Here is a 20,267-nt window from a genome sequence, read left to right on the forward strand (position 1 = left end):
AAACCTGTGCCCATATAGTGGTATTTGAACACAGAATTAGCCAAGGAGGTGTTTTGAAAAATGAAGGCATTTATTTATTTTATACTTTAAAAATAATAGAACTATGAAAGCTGATGGAAGCTTTAGTAATGAGGTACCTTATAACTTGGTAGAAAGAATGGCTATCAAAACCCCTGATGTATATAGCTTTTACAGTGGCTTATTAGAACCAGTTAGTTCTGCGTTTGTGGATATTTTTCACTGATAAAATGTGGCCAGTTGGACTCCATTCTCTCTGTTAATTATAGGAATTATAATAATGATGTTATTATTATTATTATTTTTTTAAAGCTATTCTGAAAAGGAAACAATTTCAGAGACTATTTTGTTCACCTTATAACAAGTTGATTAAGACTTTTCTTGGGTTCTGAATACGTTTCTGCCTTGAAGCAGCTATGTGAAATAATGTTCATGAATAAACTGACATTCTGGGTAAAACTAGTTTAATGAAGTAAATTATTTAGTAGAACCTATTAATGATCTTTTCCCCTAATAATGACTTTTTTCAGATTATAATATTAAGATCCTAGAGATACTTTGAAGTGATTTTATTTAGGGCTTTTCTTGGGAAGTTGGTATTCCCATAATACCTGTAGTTGATTAGGTGCCTTCACGTAAAGAAAGTGTCCTTTTTCTGTAGTGAAAATGATTTAGGTTATAGCTGAGGTAGCTTGATAATTTTCAGTTTTCTACCTTCCAATCAATTTACTTGTGAACTGCTGTTAGTTGTGATGTGAACAGTATATGCTGTACAATATTAGACTAAGTATGGCAATTCAGTAATGTGAATGTGCTACCCATAATGTAATCCAAATCTAAGTAAATGTACATATAAAATGAATACAGGGCTTTGTCTATTTGTATGTTTTTTACTTTTACATGTTATCCACAATAAAAAAAAGCAATTGAAACTTTACCATAGTAATGAGTACAGAAGAAATAATTTTGTGTTCTTAAAAAAATGAGTATTTATATATTTTGTCTGTAATAATGTACTTTAATGACAAGAAACAACACAAAAAATTACTTCTGTTTTTTAAATGTCTACATTTTAGAGGAAGGAGAACACTGATCAAAAGTGTTAACGGAGAAATTTGTTACTTTAAAATGAAAAAAACAGAATCCTGGCTATAAAATTTGTGTTGGACAGAAGAGTCCCATTATATTTCTTTCCTTAGATGTTTTATAAATGACAATAATAAAAAAGCAAAATTATGATGACAGTTGCTGAAATTATTCAAGACTGTGAAACTTGTTCAGTGGCACTATTGCATCAAAAGTACCTCTCAGTTATAGGTTTATATACAAAAAATATGTGTAATTTCTATGAGCATAGCTTATTTGATTTGATTATATGTTACCATTCTTTTCTGTCATAAAAGAAGGGTTTGGAAATCTCTTACAAATTTATTCCTAATGATACCCGGTAGAATATTTTTTACCACTCACTTTATTTTGCTTACGGTTGTCCAAGACTGTCAAAACTTTAGATTTGTCTTGAAATGAGTGGTAGCAAGTAGACTAAATTAGTTTTGCCAGTGTAAGATTGAGCCCTAAAAATATATTGATTTATGTTCTGTAAATATATTTTCTGTCCTTACAAGTATAGTTTCCTCCAGGAAAATAGAAAGCAACATGCTTTTAAGACAGATTAATCTCTGTGTTTAACTGAATGAAAGAAGACATACAGAACTTGGCTTTTATGAGGCAAATACTATTCTTTCTAAGACTTACATGTAAAGTTTGATGAATAAGGCTAAAACTTCAATAGTCAGGAAGATAGAAGAAAAGTCCTATGCTTTCTAAGAATTAATTAATACACACACACTCTTTTAATCTTAGTACTTCAAGTGAATTCTTATATACAGTTACATTTTGTCTTCAAGTATAGTTACTGCATAGCTTGTGTTTGATTTTTTATGTGTAATTTATTTTTGATTTTTTAGTTTTTTGAACATAGTTGATATACAATATTATATTGGTTTCAAGTATACAACATAGTGGTTTGACAGTTGTCTACATTATTAGATGCTCACCCCAACTAATGTTCAGAATTATTGACTATATTCTCCATTCTGTACTTTCATCCCTGTGACTAATTTCTATTAAGATTGAGATTTTATGCCTCTTTATCCCCTTCATGTATTTCACCCACCCACCCCAACCCCTCCCCTCTCATAATGACCAGTCACTACTCTGTCTATGAGTCTGTTGCTGTTTTGTTTTGTTTTTAGATTCTACTTTTAAGTGAAATCATATAGTATTTGCCTGGCTTATTTTACTTTTTCTGCCTAACTTATTCCACTTAGCATAATATCCTATAGGTCTATCCATGTCACAAATGGCAGGATTTCTTTCTTTTTATGGATGCATAATATTCCATTGTGCATATGTACCACTTCTTCTTTATCCATTCATCTATTAATGGACACTTAGGTTACTTCTGTAATATGGCTGTTGTAAATACTGTGGCGATAAACAGGGAAACGTATATCTTCTTGAACCAGGGATTTTGTTTTCTGTGGGTAAATTCCTAGAAGTGGAATTACTGGGTTGAATGGTATTTATTTTTAGTTTTTGAGGAACCTTCATACTGCTTTCCATAGTGGTTGCACCAATTTACATTTCCAGCACTAAGAGTGTTGGAGGGTTCTGTTTTCTCCACATTCTCAACAAGTCTTACTCTTTCTTGTCTTTTGGATAATGACCATTCTGACTAGTGTGAGGTGATAACTCATTTTGGTTTTGATTTACATTTCCCTGATGATTAGTGATGTGGAACATCTTTTTTATGTGTCTGTTGGCAATCTGTTTTGTCTTCTTTGGAAAAATTTTCAGGTCCTCTGCCCATTTTTTAATCAGGTTATTTGTTTGGTGTTGAGTCCATGAGTTCTTTGTATATTTGGGGTGTAAGTATTGGGATTTATTGTTGATAAATATATTCTACCACAACATAGGTTGTTTTTTTGTTTTGTTGATGGTTTCCAGTGCTAATCAGAGGTTTTTAGTTTGATGTAATCTCACTTTATTTTTGCTTTTGTTTCCCTTGCCCAGGGAGACATATCCAGAAAAAAATTACTCATTCTTATATTCAAGAGATTTTTGCTTATGTTTTCTTCTAAGAGTTTTATGGTTTCATGTCTTAAGTTTGAGTGTCTAATCCATTTTGAATTTACTTTGTGTGTGGGATTAGAGAGTAATCCCGTTTCATTCTCTTGAATATAGCTGACATTAGTGAAGTTTGATAAATCCTATAACTTTCTATATATGGGAGTTTTTATTAAACATGTTTTTAAAATGATAAGAACCTTTAATATATATGGTTCTTTATTTGGACCTAGCTGAAAGATCTTTGGAAGAAATAATTTGAGAGAGAACAACTGTGTTAATAACCTGGTTTTCATTTCAGATGGTCAAGTTAAATTAATCAGATAGGTCTTTGTTTTTTGAGTTTTTATCATGAAGTAAAATAACTTTATTTAGCATTGTCTTGCTAAATACTAATCTTCAGTGGATTTTCTTAACAGAGATTTCCCCACCATTATTTTTAAAATAACTTGTTTATTACCATTAATAACAAAAAAGTAATCAATTTTGTACAGTGGCAGGAGATTGCCAAAGTGATAAAAACCATGAAAATCCCTTCTCTGCCTAGAAATAATTAATATTTTGGTTGATATGCTTTCAGTAAATAAATAAATATGCTATGCATGAATGAATATGTATTTATTTTTAAGTTGGGATCTTACCATGTGTGTTTAATTGAATCCTGCTTTTACACTTAAGGGTGTCTGAGAATTGTTCCAGGTCATTTAAGATACTTCCTCAACATGATTTATAAAGACTGTAGGGTTTTGCATAGTGTGGATATGCCATAATTAATTTCAGCAGTCCTCCATAGTTGGATATTTAAACTGTTTGTAGTTCTGTGCTGTTGTAAAGACATTATCCTCTTTAATTTTTCAATTGGCTAATTAGCTTGAAAATAAAAAGTTTATTTTTATTTTCAATTTATTTTCAAAAGATTATTCTTTAGGTTGTTTTTAGATTATTTATTTGATTTCCGAATTATTGGACATAGTCATAAGGTGTATGGGCATAACTAAAATCAGGATCAAAGTTTGGTATACATCTTTCTTTCATTTTATCAGTTATATTCTGTCTTACATGTTCATCTTGTTTTCAGAGCTAGATCTTAAACTTCTTAAGCAAATATACCATCTCTTATTAAACAAACAGAACTAACCCATCTTTCATAGCACCTGTGAACTTGGGCAATATATCTACTATTTGTTTGATAAACACATGTTGATTGTTGTCTTTTGTAAAGATAAAGTGTGTATATGAATGTGGGAGAAACTGGCTAGGGAAAATTCTTAAAGCAGAAATCATTTTTCTCCAGTTTCCTTTTGAATGAGTCTGTCTTTCCCTCCCCATTTACCTCCCTACAGATTCCTAAGCTGACTTGAAATATGTAAACATTGTTTTTCAGTCCTTCCACTCTTTCCTTTCTCTCTTTGGGCTTTAAGTGTAGTGTCTACTGGAGAGGAAAAATCTAGATTATGATGAGCCTCAAGAAAGCTGATTCCCAGTAAGCATCTTTTATATGTATAGATAGATATTCGTACCCTCTATCTTGAAGAGAACTTGATTTGTCTAGTTAAGTATTTACTGAGGACTATCATTCTGCTCTTTCTCTAATGCCTAGGCACATCAAGCTCATTGATGTTCTGACAAACAAGCTTTTTCCTCTGCCTGGGAGATTTCATCTGTGTGTTTGGCTGATTCCTTATCCTTCAAGTCTGTTTAAGTGTTACTTGCCTGAGAGGATTTATCAAGACCTTTACGTTATTTACTGTCACAGCACCCTCCCTGTTCATTCCTTTCACATAACTTTTTCAATTTCTGTTTATGCATGTAGATCTTTACCATATGAATGGCTCACCCCTTCGTATCTTTAAGTTCTGTAAGGGCAGGAAACTTGCTTCTTTTTGTTCAACATTCTATGCTTATCCCCAGAGTAAAGGACCTGATTGAGGTTTGTAACTTACAATAGCAATCAAGTATATGTATGTTATATAATAGTATGTAAATACTAGGGGAAAGTTACCAAGGGCATGAATCACTCTTTTCTCCAGCTTCTTTTTGAATGTCACTCCTTCTCCCTTGCCCCTCAACAACTCCCCAAAGCTTTTGAGCAGATTTCCAAAGATAACAAACATTTGTTTTCCATTCTTCCATCCTTCTATATTAAAAGGCCTTTCGTTAACATTGAATGGACATTTGTATCCATTTATATTATATTCATTAATATAAATATACATTGAATTGTGAGTTGTGGTGATCAAAGAAGTCTGTTCCCAGTATCATTATCTAGTTTGACATTTATTTTCTCTTCTGTTCATAGTCTATATACAGTTCTTGGTCTACTTTTACTTCAGTCCTTCGTGCTTGTATTGGACACCTATTAATCTGAGACATCTTCCTCAAACACATATTTCTGTCCTCCCGTTAAATCTGATAATAAATGATTAGTACTCCAAGCAGTTTCCTGAGCATGTATTTGGTTTTTACAGATATTTTATTTAAATAGCTTTTAAAACCCCTTGCTTTTTAATTCTTGGAGAAGATAAGCTCAATAATTATGTCATTATTTCTCTTCGAAGCCTTAAATGACTTCTTGAGAATTCTGTAGAAACCTGTGCTTCTTAAAAAGAGAGGATGACACTCCCACTGATTTCCTGACCTATCTCCTTCCTAGAATGGACACCCTAGTGAGACTTATTTCTTCATAAGCAATTGTGAAACAGATTGTACTAGTTTTACCCTGCTGTTTAACAGAATGCAGATTTTCTTTTTTGAAAGATCTAGGTCACTAACATTTCAGATCCAAAATGAAACATAATTGTTGAAACTTGTGTTTGGTCTGTATCTATAGAAGATCCCTGATTAAAGGTAAGTATAAGCTGCTTTGGACTGGTGAGAACCACCCAAGTATTTTCTACATTGTTATTAGCACTTAAAAGTGATGAGGTGACATAGATTATGGTTTAATTATAATAGCTGCTTACAGTTTACACAGTGCCTTGTAGCTTTATAACATTTTACAAAATTTTAGTGAGAGATTTTCATCCAGTATTTATTTCATCTTCATTGAATCTTAAAAATAATAGGCTTTATAGTTTGTACTGGAAAGGGTGGCTAGTGTAGCATGTCACTTGGAGAGTTCTACAAGTTTATTTTGGAGAGGGGGAGCAGGGGCTAATCATTAGGAATCATGATAGCTAATTCTAGACTTTCCCTGCTGCCTGAAGTATAGCCAAGAGCTGACTGCTGTCTCCAGATCTGTCCTCCTGCTCTTTTGCACTTGAAGAATCAACTATGTTCCATGCTTGAACTTTCCAATAAGCGCTATACTAGTTAGACTCCAAAGATAACCCTCGATGATAATGTCTCTTGATACTCACACCCTTCCACATTGGGTCTGCCCTACCCCGTTGCTCATTTTAATAAATGCAATGCAGCTGAAGTGATGCTATGCCTGTTTTCAGGCCTAAATCTTAAGACAGCTTGGTAGCTTCTGTTTTTGCACTTTGGGAAACATTGAGCCACCATGTAAGGAGTCCAGGTAACCTGCTAGAGTGATGTTGAAAGACCAGCTACAGAGAAAGCAGCACCAAGATTACATGTGGAAAGAGGACCCATGATCCTGGCTTCCAGCTGAGCCTACTCTTTCCCACAAAGGTGTTAGAAATGGAAGTGAGGCTGTCTTGGACATTCCAGCTCCAGCCACCAAATGAGAAAGAGTCCCTGAGAGACAATTAGGCTAACAGAAAAAAAAAAAAAAAAATCCAGATGGCACTCAAGAAGATAACATCTTGACTTCTCCAGGAATCATGAGAAATAATAAATGTCATTTTAAGGCACTGAGTTTTGTGGTGCTTTGTTACGTAGTAATAGATAAATAGCACAAGTGGCTGGAGGACATTTTGAGTGGTGACTTTTCCAGTTCTACAGAAATTGTAAAACTAATTAAAGCAGAGAACTATCTAGAAATTCTCTCAATTTCAAGAGTCTGGTACAGGAGACAGACATGTAAACATTCATAGCATGAATGGGGTACTTTTTATTTTGCAGTTGCATTTGCTTTCAAAGGTATTAAAATGATCTTTCCCTACCAGGGTATATATATTTTCCCTTGTTTTTGATTGTAGTATTTCATAGTGTGTGTGTACTATAGTACACTTAACAGCTACCATTATTAGTGGACATTTACATACTTTTGTGTCTAAATTTTCTGTATTGCAAATAATGATATACAAATGTTACTGTATCAAGGATAATTTAAATTTGTTCTCCAAAGTGTCTTACCAATTTATAGTGCTACCATCCCAACCATACATTCATTTTTTCATAGCTGTCTGTAAGGTTGAGAATGGTAATCTTTAATATTCAAACAGGGAAGTTAGGAATATGCTATATAGGAAATATATAGCAACAAACATAAATTCTCGATCTAGTGAACATGACTTTAGAAAATTTCTAATTTTTCTGATGATTTAGTAAGGGAAAAAAGTTTCTTCCTCATCTAAACTTACTTTGCTATTGCCAGTTCTTTCCTCAGAGAAAACTAGTGGGAATCAACTACTGTATCATAAATATGAAAATAGCATTTGATACATTACAGAAATTAGTTGAACTTAACAATTTCATCAATAAAGGGGATAGCAAAGACTGGTGGAAGGAGTATGATGTAGGACTTTAGAGTCATGTAGAGTTGAGGTTTTAAATCCTTGTCCTGCCACTTAGTTGTAATAGTTGATAGTCATCTACAATTTGGGGTCAGAACTGTCTCCTTCATAGTGTAGTTAAGTAAAACGAATGCCAAAAATTTGGTATGTAAATTAATGTTGTTTTTCTTTTCATCTTGCTATCAGTGTTTAGTAAGTAAATACACTCTTGTTAATGATTTTTACTGTTATTTTGCTCATAAAAGCAGAGGAATAATATGGCCCTTTATATTTTCATTAATTTAAAAAATGAATTTGAAACATGTTGCAAAATTAGTCAGAATATAATTCCTTAAAGACTACATGAAATATTACTGCTGTCATATTTTGCATCCATTGTCTTATTTGAATTTTGGGATAGGAATAGAAGTTAATACTTGGATTTTGTAGATGTGAGTTCCAAAATGACAGTTTGAAAATGGAATGCTAGAAATTTGACTCTAAAAATTCCTAGGAATTTTTAATTATTGCTAATTATTTTATTACTGCTGATTTTTTTATCACTGTTTCTTAAAATTAAGGCACTTACATGCTTAAATCTTAGAGTACTAAATTATAGGTCTCAGAGAAATGCCTTACTGTATGTAGCTGCCTTATTTTTTTATAGTACTTTTTAGATTGAAAGATGAGAAGAAAATAGAAAAAATAGTTTATGTCCCATTTGAGGAACTATTCTTACTATAATTCCCTATGTGATAATCAAAGGTACAAGACATATAGAACATGGAGACTTTCAGGAAAGACTTTGTGATTTTTTAGTGTGTGTAGATGGCAGGTGGTGTACCTTAAAATTTTTTTAAATTGTTTTTCTCTAAAAAAATAATGATTTGTTTCTTGCCAGGTCCATTTCTTGCCTGATGATTGTGTATTTCCTTTATGTAGAGGAATGTATCAAATGTGAATGTGACATTACCATTCTTTTTTTTTCTTTTTTAAGGTTTTTAGATTTTATTTTTGTAGAGTAGTTTTAAGTTTGCAGTAATATTAAGAGAAAGGTACAAAGATTTGGCATGTACCTTCTGCTCTCACACATGCAGAATCTCCCTCTTTAGCAACACCCCCCACCAGATTGGTACATTTGTTAAACTGATGAGCCTACGTTGACATGGCATTATCACCCAAAGTCCATAGTTTACTTCAGAGTTCGCTCTTAGTGTTATATATTCTACAGGCTTGGACAAACATATAATGACATTTATCCATCATTATAGTATCATATAGAGTAGTTTCACTGCCCTCTTTGCTTCACTGATTTATACCTTCTTCGCCCCTAGCCCTGGGAAACCAGTTAAATGTCATATATTCAGAAGCATACAGTATGTAGACTTTTCTAAGCTTCTTTCACTTAGTAAAATATACTTAGTATTCCTCAGGTCTTTTCATGGATTGATAGTTCTTTTCTTTTTAGTGCTGAATAAAATTGCATTGTCTCAATGTATCACATTTATCCATTCACGTAATAAAGGACATTTTAGTTGCTTCCACAGTAAAACTGCTATAAGCATTCATGTGCAGACTTCTATGTGGACATATTTACCCAAAGGACATTTACCTTTGTAAATAATAATGAGTGCCAATTCCTGGATCATTAGTAAGAGTAGTTTAGTTTTGTAAGAAACTGCCATGCTATCTACCAAAGAGGCCATTCCATTTTGCATCTCCATGAGTAATGAACAAGAGTTCCTGTTGCTCCACATCCTCACCTGCATTTGGTGTTGTCAGTGTTCCAAATTTTGCCCATTCTAATAAGTGTTTAGTGGCATCTCAGTGTTTTAATTTTCATTTCCCTGATGGCATGCCATGTGGAGCATCTTCATATGTTTATTTGCCATCTGTGTATCTTTGGAGAGTTGTCTGTTGAGATGTCTGGTCCATTTTTTAAATCAGGTTGCTTATTTTCTTACTGTTGAAGATTAAGAGTTCTTTGTATATTTTCGACAACACGTTTGTCTTTTGCATATCTTCTCCCAGTCTGTGGCTTGTTTTCTCATTCTTCTGACAGTGTCTTTCACACAGCATAAGTTTTTAATTTTAATGAAGTCCAGCTTATCAGTGATTAATATGGATTGTACCTTTGGTGTTGCATCTAAAATGTGGTCTTCATACCCAAGATCTTCTGGGTTTTCTCCTCATCTTCTAGGAGTGTTGTAGTTTTGTGTTTTAAATTTAGATCTCTTATCCATTTTGAGTTAATTTTTATGAAAATCACAAGGTCTGTGTTTAGATTCATTTTTTTTTTTTTACATGTGGATGTCCAGTTCCAACACCATTTGTTGAAAAGACTGTATAGCTTCATTGTATTGCATCTAGTCCTTTATCAGAGGTCAGTTGAGTCTATTTATGTCGTCTATTTCTGGGCTGTTATATTCCATTGATCTATTTGTCTGTTCTTTTGTCAAGATTACACCTTCTTAATTACTGAACTTTATAATAAGTCTTGAAGATATGTAGTGTCAGTCCTCTAGTTTTGTTCTTCAGTACTATATTGGTCATTCTTGGTCTTTCGACTCTCCATAGAAACTTTAGAATCATTTGTTGATATCCATAAAATAACTTTGTGGAATTTTGACTGGGATTGCATTGAATTTACAGATCAAATTGGAAAGTATTGCTGTCTTGATAAAATTGAGTCTTGTCCATGAATAGAATACCTCTTCATTTATTTAGTTGTCTTTGTTTTCAGAGTTTTGTAGTTTCCCTCATATAGATCTTGTACAAATTTTATAGATTATACAAATTGTATAGACTTCACACCAATTTCATTTTTTAGGGTATTAATGATACTCTGTTTTTAATTTCAAATTCCATTTGTTCATTGCTGGTATATAGGAAACTGATAGACATTTATATATTAACCTTGCATCCAGCACTCTTGCTGTAATTGTTTATTAGTTCCAGGAGTTTTTTTGTCCATTCTTTCACATTTTCCACATAGGTGATCATGTCATGTGCAAATAAAAAGTTTTATTTTTTCTTCTCAATCTGTATACTGTTTATTTCCTTTTTCTTGTCTTATTGCATTAGCTAGAATTTCCAGTGTCATGTAGGTGATAATTATTGTTCTTAATCCTCCTTCCTGTGAGCCTGTGTTAAAATCTTCTCTGTTGTGTTTGTTCTACAGCTTACCAAAGCTCATCGACAAGGACACATGGTGAAAGTAGATTGGCTGGACAGATTGACATTTAGAGAGATAGAAATGATAAATGAGGTGGGTTATATTGCTGTTTTTTATTTTAAAATAAAATCTCTAGACTTCTAAACCAAGAATTTTTTAGAAGAGTTTTCCAGGTCTGTTGCCAGGTATCCAGAAATATGGGAGTACTGAGGATAACCTGTAGTTGTGAGTTTAATGCTAAGAAGTGGAAATGGGATATCTGTATTTCTTTTATTTTAATGTCATACTGAACCATGAAGTAGGTAGGGGTATCATAAGTGTAGTAATTATCTTATAATAAATGAATCCTCTCTTAAGCTTGATGTCTCACTTTTGTTTATTTCTCTCTACATGTGGCCGCTTATGTTCAAGTCCAAGTGTTAGATAAATTTTCAACACAGTGCTACCTCTTCTCCAGTTACCTTAGGTTATTGTTAGCCATTCTTCTACTCAGTTAAGACAGTATGTGTCTAATGTATTACATAGAGGACTCTGCAGGCTGATAAAAAGTTAACAAGGTTCAGGTAATTTATTTATTTCTTGATCTTGTATATTGGTCCAGAATATGTTTAATTAAAAGATGTCTTCAATGAAACTCTTCAGAGTTAGAACAAAAATTTATTTTTTTTTTATTTGTTTATTTGCACTGACATATGAGATATTGCACCTAATATTCTGTGTCGAGAGAGCAGAAATCACAACTTAATTAGTCATATTAGGAGAGAATAATTGTCAATTTTGTGATATGCCTAGCTTATAGTGATTACCATAGGGCACAACTGACTTAATTTATATTCTCTGAATAGTTTTCAGGGAGTAGGGAGAAAAATTTTAGGTTTACAGTGAACAATTTTTAAAGTCTTGCACTGTTCATTTTTTGAAAACAAATTAGTGGTATTTAACATTTATATTCAGTATGAATATTGAGTCTCTTTTCTAAATTCATTCATAATATATTTTAATATGCTGAAACTGGAAGAAAAGTTTACTTTTTTTGAATTTTTATGATAGTCAAATTCCAAAAGTAGTTTAATCAAAATGCCTACTTACATTTTTCTATTCAACTTAGATATCCTTGGTTGTAGAAAATGTAATGTTAGGGCTTACTTTGCCCAGCCTCTCACCCTCCCTGCCTCCTCTCTTTAAAAGATAGAGGAGACCATTACCATAATAGACAATAATATGCTGCATAAAACTGAACAATTTAAATGACTTCTTTAGACTCTTACGATTTTACACATACAGATTTAAAATCATTTTTAAAAGTGTTTGAGTTAAGACTGATCAGCCTTTTAGTTTTCATTTTATTTTCATTTTAATAACACTGCATTTTTTTTTAAGGGGGTACATTTGTACATACACACAATCATCATTTTTTATGTTGGGAAGAAGTAACTATTCCCCGGTATACTGAAGGTATACTGTAAATAAAAGTTTACAAATGACTGCAAGCCATCTTAAGACCATTTATAAATTCAGAAAACTGTGTAAAGGTTATGTCTGTTAAGCTCAAGTGGCCTCTGTCCTTGGTTACATTGTTTTACTTTTGATTTTGTTATATTAATTTCTACAGTTAAGTTAGTAATGTGGTTTAAGGGTAGGTACACTGTTAAATTGCTTGAAATTTTTACAAGTACAAAACATCTTTATTTTTGAAATAAAGTAGATCTTATGCAAATATATACAAAATAACCTTCAAGAAATTCAGACACTAAGAACCCAAAAATATGAAGTTTCAGGAAGGAATTATAAGTGAAAAATAGACACTACTGCATAAAATAGTTTGCTGTATAAAATAAAATAGTAGCACCACATAAAACCATGTGTTTATAACAATGTCATAAACATTTGTTACATTTTAAAGTGTACTTCATAGATCTATGTGCTGCTGAATTGAGAATAATGAATATACTGATCCTTAGAATCTTGACGATAATTATTTTACATAAAAATCTGACTTTTTCTTTTTTTAGAGTGAAAAACGAAGTTCTAATTTCATGTACCTGATGGTTGAGTTTCGATGTGTCAAGTGTGATGATAAGGAATATGGTATTGTTTATTATGAAAAGGTATTTACCTTGGAACTGTTTATGGTCTCTAAAGTAGAGGGGAGGGGAACATTAAAAAAATTACTGTTCTTGCTGAGATGAATTATTTGGTTGCAGGATAGCAGCAGACAGCTGTCAGAAGCAGCTGTTTATCACAAATCAGATCATATCAGCACAACAAGATTATTCATGTAATGCAGTTTGGGTTACAGAATTCAGTAAATGTGCAAGAGATTAAAAACTTTTTGATTAATTGTTTTGCAAATTGGCATGTAGGACATAAAAGCAATAGCTTTATTAACAGTATTCATTTGAAAAGTAAAAAGAGGGAATTGTAAAAGTGGTAAGCTGTTGGAAGTTAAGGATGTGTTTATTATTAAGAATATGTATATAGTGTATTGGAATTGTATATACAACCCTATGTATGCTGATGAAAGACTTAATAAATGTCCATTAATTATGTACTATGTGCAGGGTTTAGAAAACCGTGTTATCAATAGGCTGAGTGATAGCAAATATGTGGTTAGGATTTACTCTGGTCTGCTCATTATGCGAAAGTAAGTAGTTATATGTTTTGATATGTAGCTTGAAAAATATCTGTACCTTAAATGCTTGTTGAAGGGTCTTCATTTATATACTACTGAAATAATTGTATGCATAGTTCAAAATCATATAAACCAGGTATTACTGTAGAAATACTTAGACAAGTACTTAAATCAGTGTGAGGATAGACTTTTGATATATAGCTTCAACAGAATAATATTTCCTCTAGCAGCACTTCTAAATTTCACCTATACTTTATTTATTAAAGTTGTTACAAGTTTTATTTTAAAATACATATTTATAACTATTACTATTTTTGTCTTTTTTTGTTTTATTGAAGAATAGGTGACATACAATGTCATATTAGTTTCAGGTGTACAACATAGTGATTTGATAATTATATACATTATGAACGCTCACCATGATAACTGTTAACCATCTGTCACCATACAAAGTCACTGCAGTATTGTTGACTATATTTTCTATACTGTACTTTATCCCTGTGACTTAATTATTTTATAATCAGAAGTTAGTACCACTTTATCCTCTTCACCTAGTTGAAAGATGTTTTCATAATGCAGGTTCAGGGTTTATATAGTTAATTTATGATCATTTTTCTATTATTTTTCAAGTTAACATTCATATTTTTTTCCCTTTAGCTTGTACCCCTTCCCTTTAGTAACAGCATAGGAAAAGCTAACTTGTTTCAAATTTTTATCTTATAAGAGATACTCCCTGGGAATGAAAAGATGGTAGGAGGATAGTCTATTTAATATCATTTAGTAATTCATTGGAAAGACTACATTAAAAAAGAAAGGGAAATGTCGGTGAGTGAAATTGTTTTGTCACCAATGCATTTTAATAAAATTAGACTTTTCATTTTATACTATATGTGATTTTTTTAAAAGCTTTATTTCTGCCCATATGGAGTTTATACTGCAAACACATATTAATGGAGATGTTACTTTGAAACACTGGAGATGTGAAGGATCTTTTGAAAGACAGCTTTGAAAATAGATGAAATGATAACAGAATGGAAATTAGAAGAATTTCAAGTATTTTTGAAAAGGTTCTTGACCCCTTTCTACTGCTTCTTGAAAATTGCCCATAAATTAATGCCTGTCTACCTACCCTGTCATATTTCCACTTAGTGTAAAGATTGCTGGGCCAGTGTATTGAATCTAATGGAAACAGACTTTCTTGTCACCTGTCTTTTGGGACAGATAGCCTTAGTGAAGATTACTTGTCACACTTAGGCTGATGAATGTGTTTTCTGGTCTTATGACTGAGAACCAGCCTGGTAAACAAGGGCTGTGGGAATTTGTGTTTTTCGGTGAGACTCAATTACTGACCTAAAGTAAAGTCATAATACTGCCCCTCTTTTGGTCTCTCCTGATTTTGTTGCACGTATCTAAAATTGAAAATACACTAGCATTTAGAAATTGACAGAAAAATTTGATGTTAGCTGTACAATTGTGAGGGAACGAATTTTGACCTTAATTAGTTTAGCCTTTTCCAATATGTATGCAGTGACATTTATTATGCTGAATTTCCTTTCTTGACTGAATTGGACAAAAATTAAAGTCAACATTCCTCAAAAATGATAATGCCAACAAAATAAGACAGCTTTATTTCTTAAGAATCGATGGATTGATTCTCGTTATTCAAGTATACCTTGTATTGAGTAAGTGTCCCTCCAAGAGGCAGTGCTGTTGCATCTCTAGCTGTGTATAAAATCGAGGAACATTAGCCCGACACTTAAAATTCTGCTCCTTTGAATGGAACTCAAATGTCATAATTTGAAGTTAACAACATATACTTACTTGTTTTTGCAAATGATGAAACACATCCATTGTGGCATATTTTAATTATATTCTGGTTTCTTGTTTTAAGTTTGAAAATTAGGACATATTATTTTTGACCCACTGTCATTATAAACAAAATCAGAAATAAATGACAAATATAATCTTCCAGATCTCATATCTCTAAAAATTATAATATAAATTTTTATTGTTATATTTATCTTTTTCAAAATACTTCATCAGCAACAAAAGGTAAAAGATGGATACATATTTTAAAATATAGTTGAAAGAAGATTTTTTTTTTAAGGGAGGAATGATCAGTATATAGAGTTAAAATACATTGGAGTGTACATTATCATGTATCGTACCATTTGGTTTAATTTTATTTATTTATTGTTTTAATTTGTCACACTGTAATCCAGGATGGTGATGAATCATCTCCAATTTTAACAAGCTTTGAGATAGTGAAAGTTCCTGACCCTCAGATGTCTATGGTGAGTTTTTGTCAAATTTCTTATGAAAGTGCTTTTTACCTGAGTGATTATGACCTAGATCTACATTATACATTTTCTTTTTAAAAAGTGTATCTGTAGTTAACTTAGTTACCTAAAAGTGATTTCAGCTATCTGTAATCAGGTTCAGCTAGAAATTTCACAAGAAATATTAACACCTAAAAATAAGGTCAGAATACCGTAGTCTCAGGGAGCCATTTTATCTGAATTATTGAAAGATCTAGGGATATTATAGTCTTGAAGTGAGGACTTGGGAGAATAAGAATTTGAAAAAATTGTCATTGAGCAGAAGTGGAACTTGTTTATTATACCAGGAGGTACCTCTGAGATCCATGGATGAAAATTTTAGGGAGACTGATTTTGTTGAAAAATAGGAAAGATCATCAAGTTACTAGAACTGTTGACTTTGGATCATATGACTTGGATGATTTTGAAATGAATGTCTCAGGGATATGAGACAAGAATTCGTACTTTGCAACAAAAGTTTTATTAGATGACTTCAGATTTAGAAAGTTCTAGCAAAAAAATCCTTTTAGCAGTGCAATAGATCGATATTTATACTTATAATACATTTACATCACTGTACTGTATTACAATGATGTTAAAATGTTACATCATTTTATTCTTTTTTATGCATTTCTATTTTATTCCCTTCCTAATCAGACCAAAGTTTATTAAAAGTAGCACATTGGAAAATAAAAATATGATGGAGGTAAATACAGGTTATTAAAGCATGAAGTAATGTCTGATGGTCTAATATCAAAAGAAGAGATAGGAGAAAGGAGTATAAAAAGTTAGAAAAAAAGGGTCACTTGGGAATCTTTTAGAAACTAACACCCTAAATACTTTTACAGTTCCTATTCATAGAATAATAAAATCAAGTTAATATATCTAAAGCTAACACAGAATTTTCATAAAATCAAATTATATTTTGCATTTTTGGTATTTGAAACACAAGAATGGATGTTTGTGGTTACCATTGAAATGGCTGAATAAATAAGTATCATAATTGGGACCACAGATAACTGCTTTTGTGTAACTCCTACTAAAATGTCAGATAGATGAGATGTCTATATATTTAGTATATTCTTTTATAAAGAAAATTCTCATCAGTAATTACAACTTTAACATTATGGTTGCTGTAATTAAAAACGAACTAGGGCATTTGTTAAAAATTGTGAGTTTTAAATGCAAGCAAGAATGAAATGATAAAAAAATAAAAGTACCCTCTTTACCCTCTGCGCTCAACAATTTAGTTGTTTTTAGTCAGGATTATTTATTTGTAGAGAAATGTATTTTAACAAAGAAACTGTCACTTAGCTGGTATACCATTGTATCAGACAATAAAACTGACTACAAAATTTGTATATTTATAGTGTGGTACTAACATATATACATATACAAATAGACTATAGAATAGAATAAAAAGTCCAGAAATAGATCCACAAACATATGGAAATTAATATGTAATAAAAGTTCATTTTGTCACTGGAGCATAGTGCTGGGAAATTGATTAGCCATTTGGAAAAAGAAAACTAAGATCTATACCTCACACTGCACATAGAGAAAAATTCTGAATAGGTCAGGACTTCAAATGCTAAAAAGTGAAACTTATTAGCCCTTTACTCTCAGTGTAAAGGAAGTTATTCTAACAATGACTCAAAATCCAGAGACAATAAAAATGATTGATAAGTTGTACTGCATTAAAACTATTTCATGGCAAAAACACCGTAACAGTCAAAAGACAGTTGACAAAATGTGAGAATCTATTGACATATGTCACAAAAGACTGAGTATCTTTTTATAAAGAACTCTTAAAAACTGAGGAACAAAGGACCAAAAAGCCAGTTGAAAATCAGCAAAAAGGCATAAGCAGACAATTCACACATGCAAAAATAAAATAGTCCCCTAAGCAAAGGTGTATATTGAAAACTAATTTTGGCTGTAAGATAGTTAATGTCAGATATGTTTATTTAAGCATTATGGTCGCTGTCCCTGCCCTTGGTTACTCCTGGCAGGCAGTAAGTGCTACCACATGGTCACCAGTGGCTCATGGAAAGAGGGACTGTGTTAGTCTGGGTTGTCAGGGAAGATTTCAGAGTGAAGGTGATACTTGAGGGAACGGAGGATGTGAAAACCTTGAATATGTGGAGAATGAGGTATAGGTGTTTCCAGAAACTGAAATGATGTGCATATTAGGGTGCTAGTGAAGCCAAAGGCCTGCTTTGTTTCCCTACCTCAAAATGGAGATTTATTTTAAGGATACAGAGGAGACTAAAGTTATTATGAGAAGAAAATGTTAAGTATTAAAAAATAGTCTTAAATAAACAACTGTTTACTCTTTTATTTCTGTCTATTGAAACTTCCTTTTGGTGAAGTTTACATTGTTGGTTAATATTTTAAAATAATTTGCAGGAAAATTTAGTTGAGAGCAAACACCACAAGCTTGCCCGAAGTTTAAGAAGTGGACCTTCTGACCATGATCTCAAACCTAATGCTGCCACAAGGGATCAACTGAATGTAAGAGAAGTTATAAAATATTCATGTAAAAATAATTAAATGGCTATTTTAGTTGCATCTGATGATTTCACTTGCAAGTATTGAGATATGTATTTTTTTCAGGTTAATGAATCCTTTGTAATTTCAGCAATTTCATATTTCTGTAGTTTTATTATACTTCTGGGGTTTTCAGTAAATATAGAGACATAGAGACAGAGCTACAAATAATATATACTGCCATGATTTAGCATTCTTATTGACTGACCCTAAGGTACTTTGCCTGAGAGGCCTTGGTGTACATTCATGTGATGGTGGTACATGGACTAGACAAGAGAAACATTTATTTTTTGGGTGTTTCCCTTTTTTTGCCAGGAGGGATACTTTTGCTACTTTGTTTTGTTTTGGTTGAAGTAAATGAACTCTATAATGACACTTTTATATAGAATTGGACTTTTTTGTCTCATCATTTATTCCCATTATACTCTAATAATTATCCTTTTTGGACTGATGAGTGCAGCAGATTTAACTCTTACTCTTTTTCTCAACTGCATATACATTCTCCTTGCTACTGTATAGTTCTATTAAAGAAACATTTAAATAGATGAAAAATTTCAAAGGAAATGGAATATATAGGAGAATATATTTGACAAAAGTTAATTCTTTTTTTTTTTTCTTTTCTTTATTGTAGATTATTGTGAGTTATCCACCAACTAAGCAACTTACATATGAAGAACAAGATCTTGTTTGGAAGTTTAGATACTATCTTACTAATCAAGAAAAAGTGAGTTTCTTGATTATTTTCATATATCAAATTTATCTACAAACTTTGTTGCTAATGAACAAGAATGAGGTAAAACTACTATGGAAATACAGTTATTGTTAAAAAAAATGTTGTAGAGCAATATATATAATACTCTCATGTTTAAAAATTGCAAAGGTATATACACACAAAGATACACATACTACCTGTTAGTGCATAGGCGGTATTTAAATGGGTTAAGTCAGAGAAAGTTGGGTTCAGTTTCTGGCACGACTGCTCATCTAACTAGGTAATGTGAGGCAAATTGCTTTGGAAGCTTGGTTTCCTCATTTTTCTAATAACAACCCTCCTTCACAGGTGAGATAATGTAGATGAGTAGCCTGGCCGAGTACCTGGCACATAATAGTGCAGAGTAAATTTTGATTCACTTCTATCTTCCTTCTTGCCTCTTTGAACCTGGGTGACTAGAAAAATATTCACATCATTAAAAAAACTATAGAATTCTGGAGGAAACATGGCAAGAGAGAGTATGAGAAATTTAATTTGAAATGTGTGAATTGAGTTCATGGAGTGACGTCCAGCTTGGCATGCAGGATAGAGGTCAGGTCAGAACCAGACATTTGCTTTCCATAATGAAACTGTGGAGAAGATAGTTTCTGGAGAGAATTGTGGTGAAGTATCTCTAGACTTCAGTTTGGAGACTTAGTTTTGGTCTTACTATTGCCATTAAGAAGCTTTTTTAAGAAGAAATTTAAGAAGTTGAAGAAATTACTTCACTAGGCTTTAGTTCCCTCATATTTAATATGAGTTGATTAAATGACAGGGAACTCTAAGTCTCTTGTCTTTCTTAAAATAATCTTTTAATTCTTAGAACATAGGTTCAAGGATTAACCCTTAAGGTCTAATAAATAATAACAACCAATATCTGTTAAACAGCCACCATGTACCAGGGATCTTTTAAATCCCACAACAACCCCACAACATAGGTATTGTTACTGTTGTACAGGTAAAGACACTTGAGTCTTATTTAGAAGAGAAAGTAGCCAGTGAAGACATTGAAAAAAAGATTGTACAGATATTTGCAGCATCATGTATATGCCTTAGAAATTCTGAAATGCAC

The 20,267-nt window shown here is 32.1% G+C and overlaps 1 protein-coding gene across 4 annotated transcripts in view; it reads left to right on the forward strand.

The window, feature by feature from the left end:
* PIK3C3 (phosphatidylinositol 3-kinase catalytic subunit type 3) overlaps positions 1–20,267 on the forward strand; it is a 146,350-nt gene that overhangs the window by 27,696 nt on the left and 98,387 nt on the right. For 3 of the 4 annotated variants that reach the window (XM_017660015.3, XM_017660017.3, XM_017660016.3), the window contains exons 5-9: positions 10,951–11,037; positions 12,957–13,052; positions 15,799–15,870; positions 18,304–18,408; positions 19,076–19,168. In XM_017660015.3, coding sequence (XP_017515504.3) covers positions 10,951–11,037; positions 12,957–13,052; positions 15,799–15,870; positions 18,304–18,408; positions 19,076–19,168 — 453 coding nt within the window. The remainder of the gene's footprint in view (positions 1–10,950; positions 11,038–12,956; positions 13,053–15,798; positions 15,871–18,303; positions 18,409–19,075; positions 19,169–20,267) is intronic. The other variant, XM_073212974.1, reaches the window with a different exon arrangement.

The sequence above is a fragment of the Manis javanica genome, chromosome 9, assembly GCF_040802235.1.
Source record: "Manis javanica isolate MJ-LG chromosome 9, MJ_LKY, whole genome shotgun sequence".
NCBI classification, from domain to species: domain Eukaryota; kingdom Metazoa; phylum Chordata; class Mammalia; order Pholidota; family Manidae; genus Manis; species Manis javanica.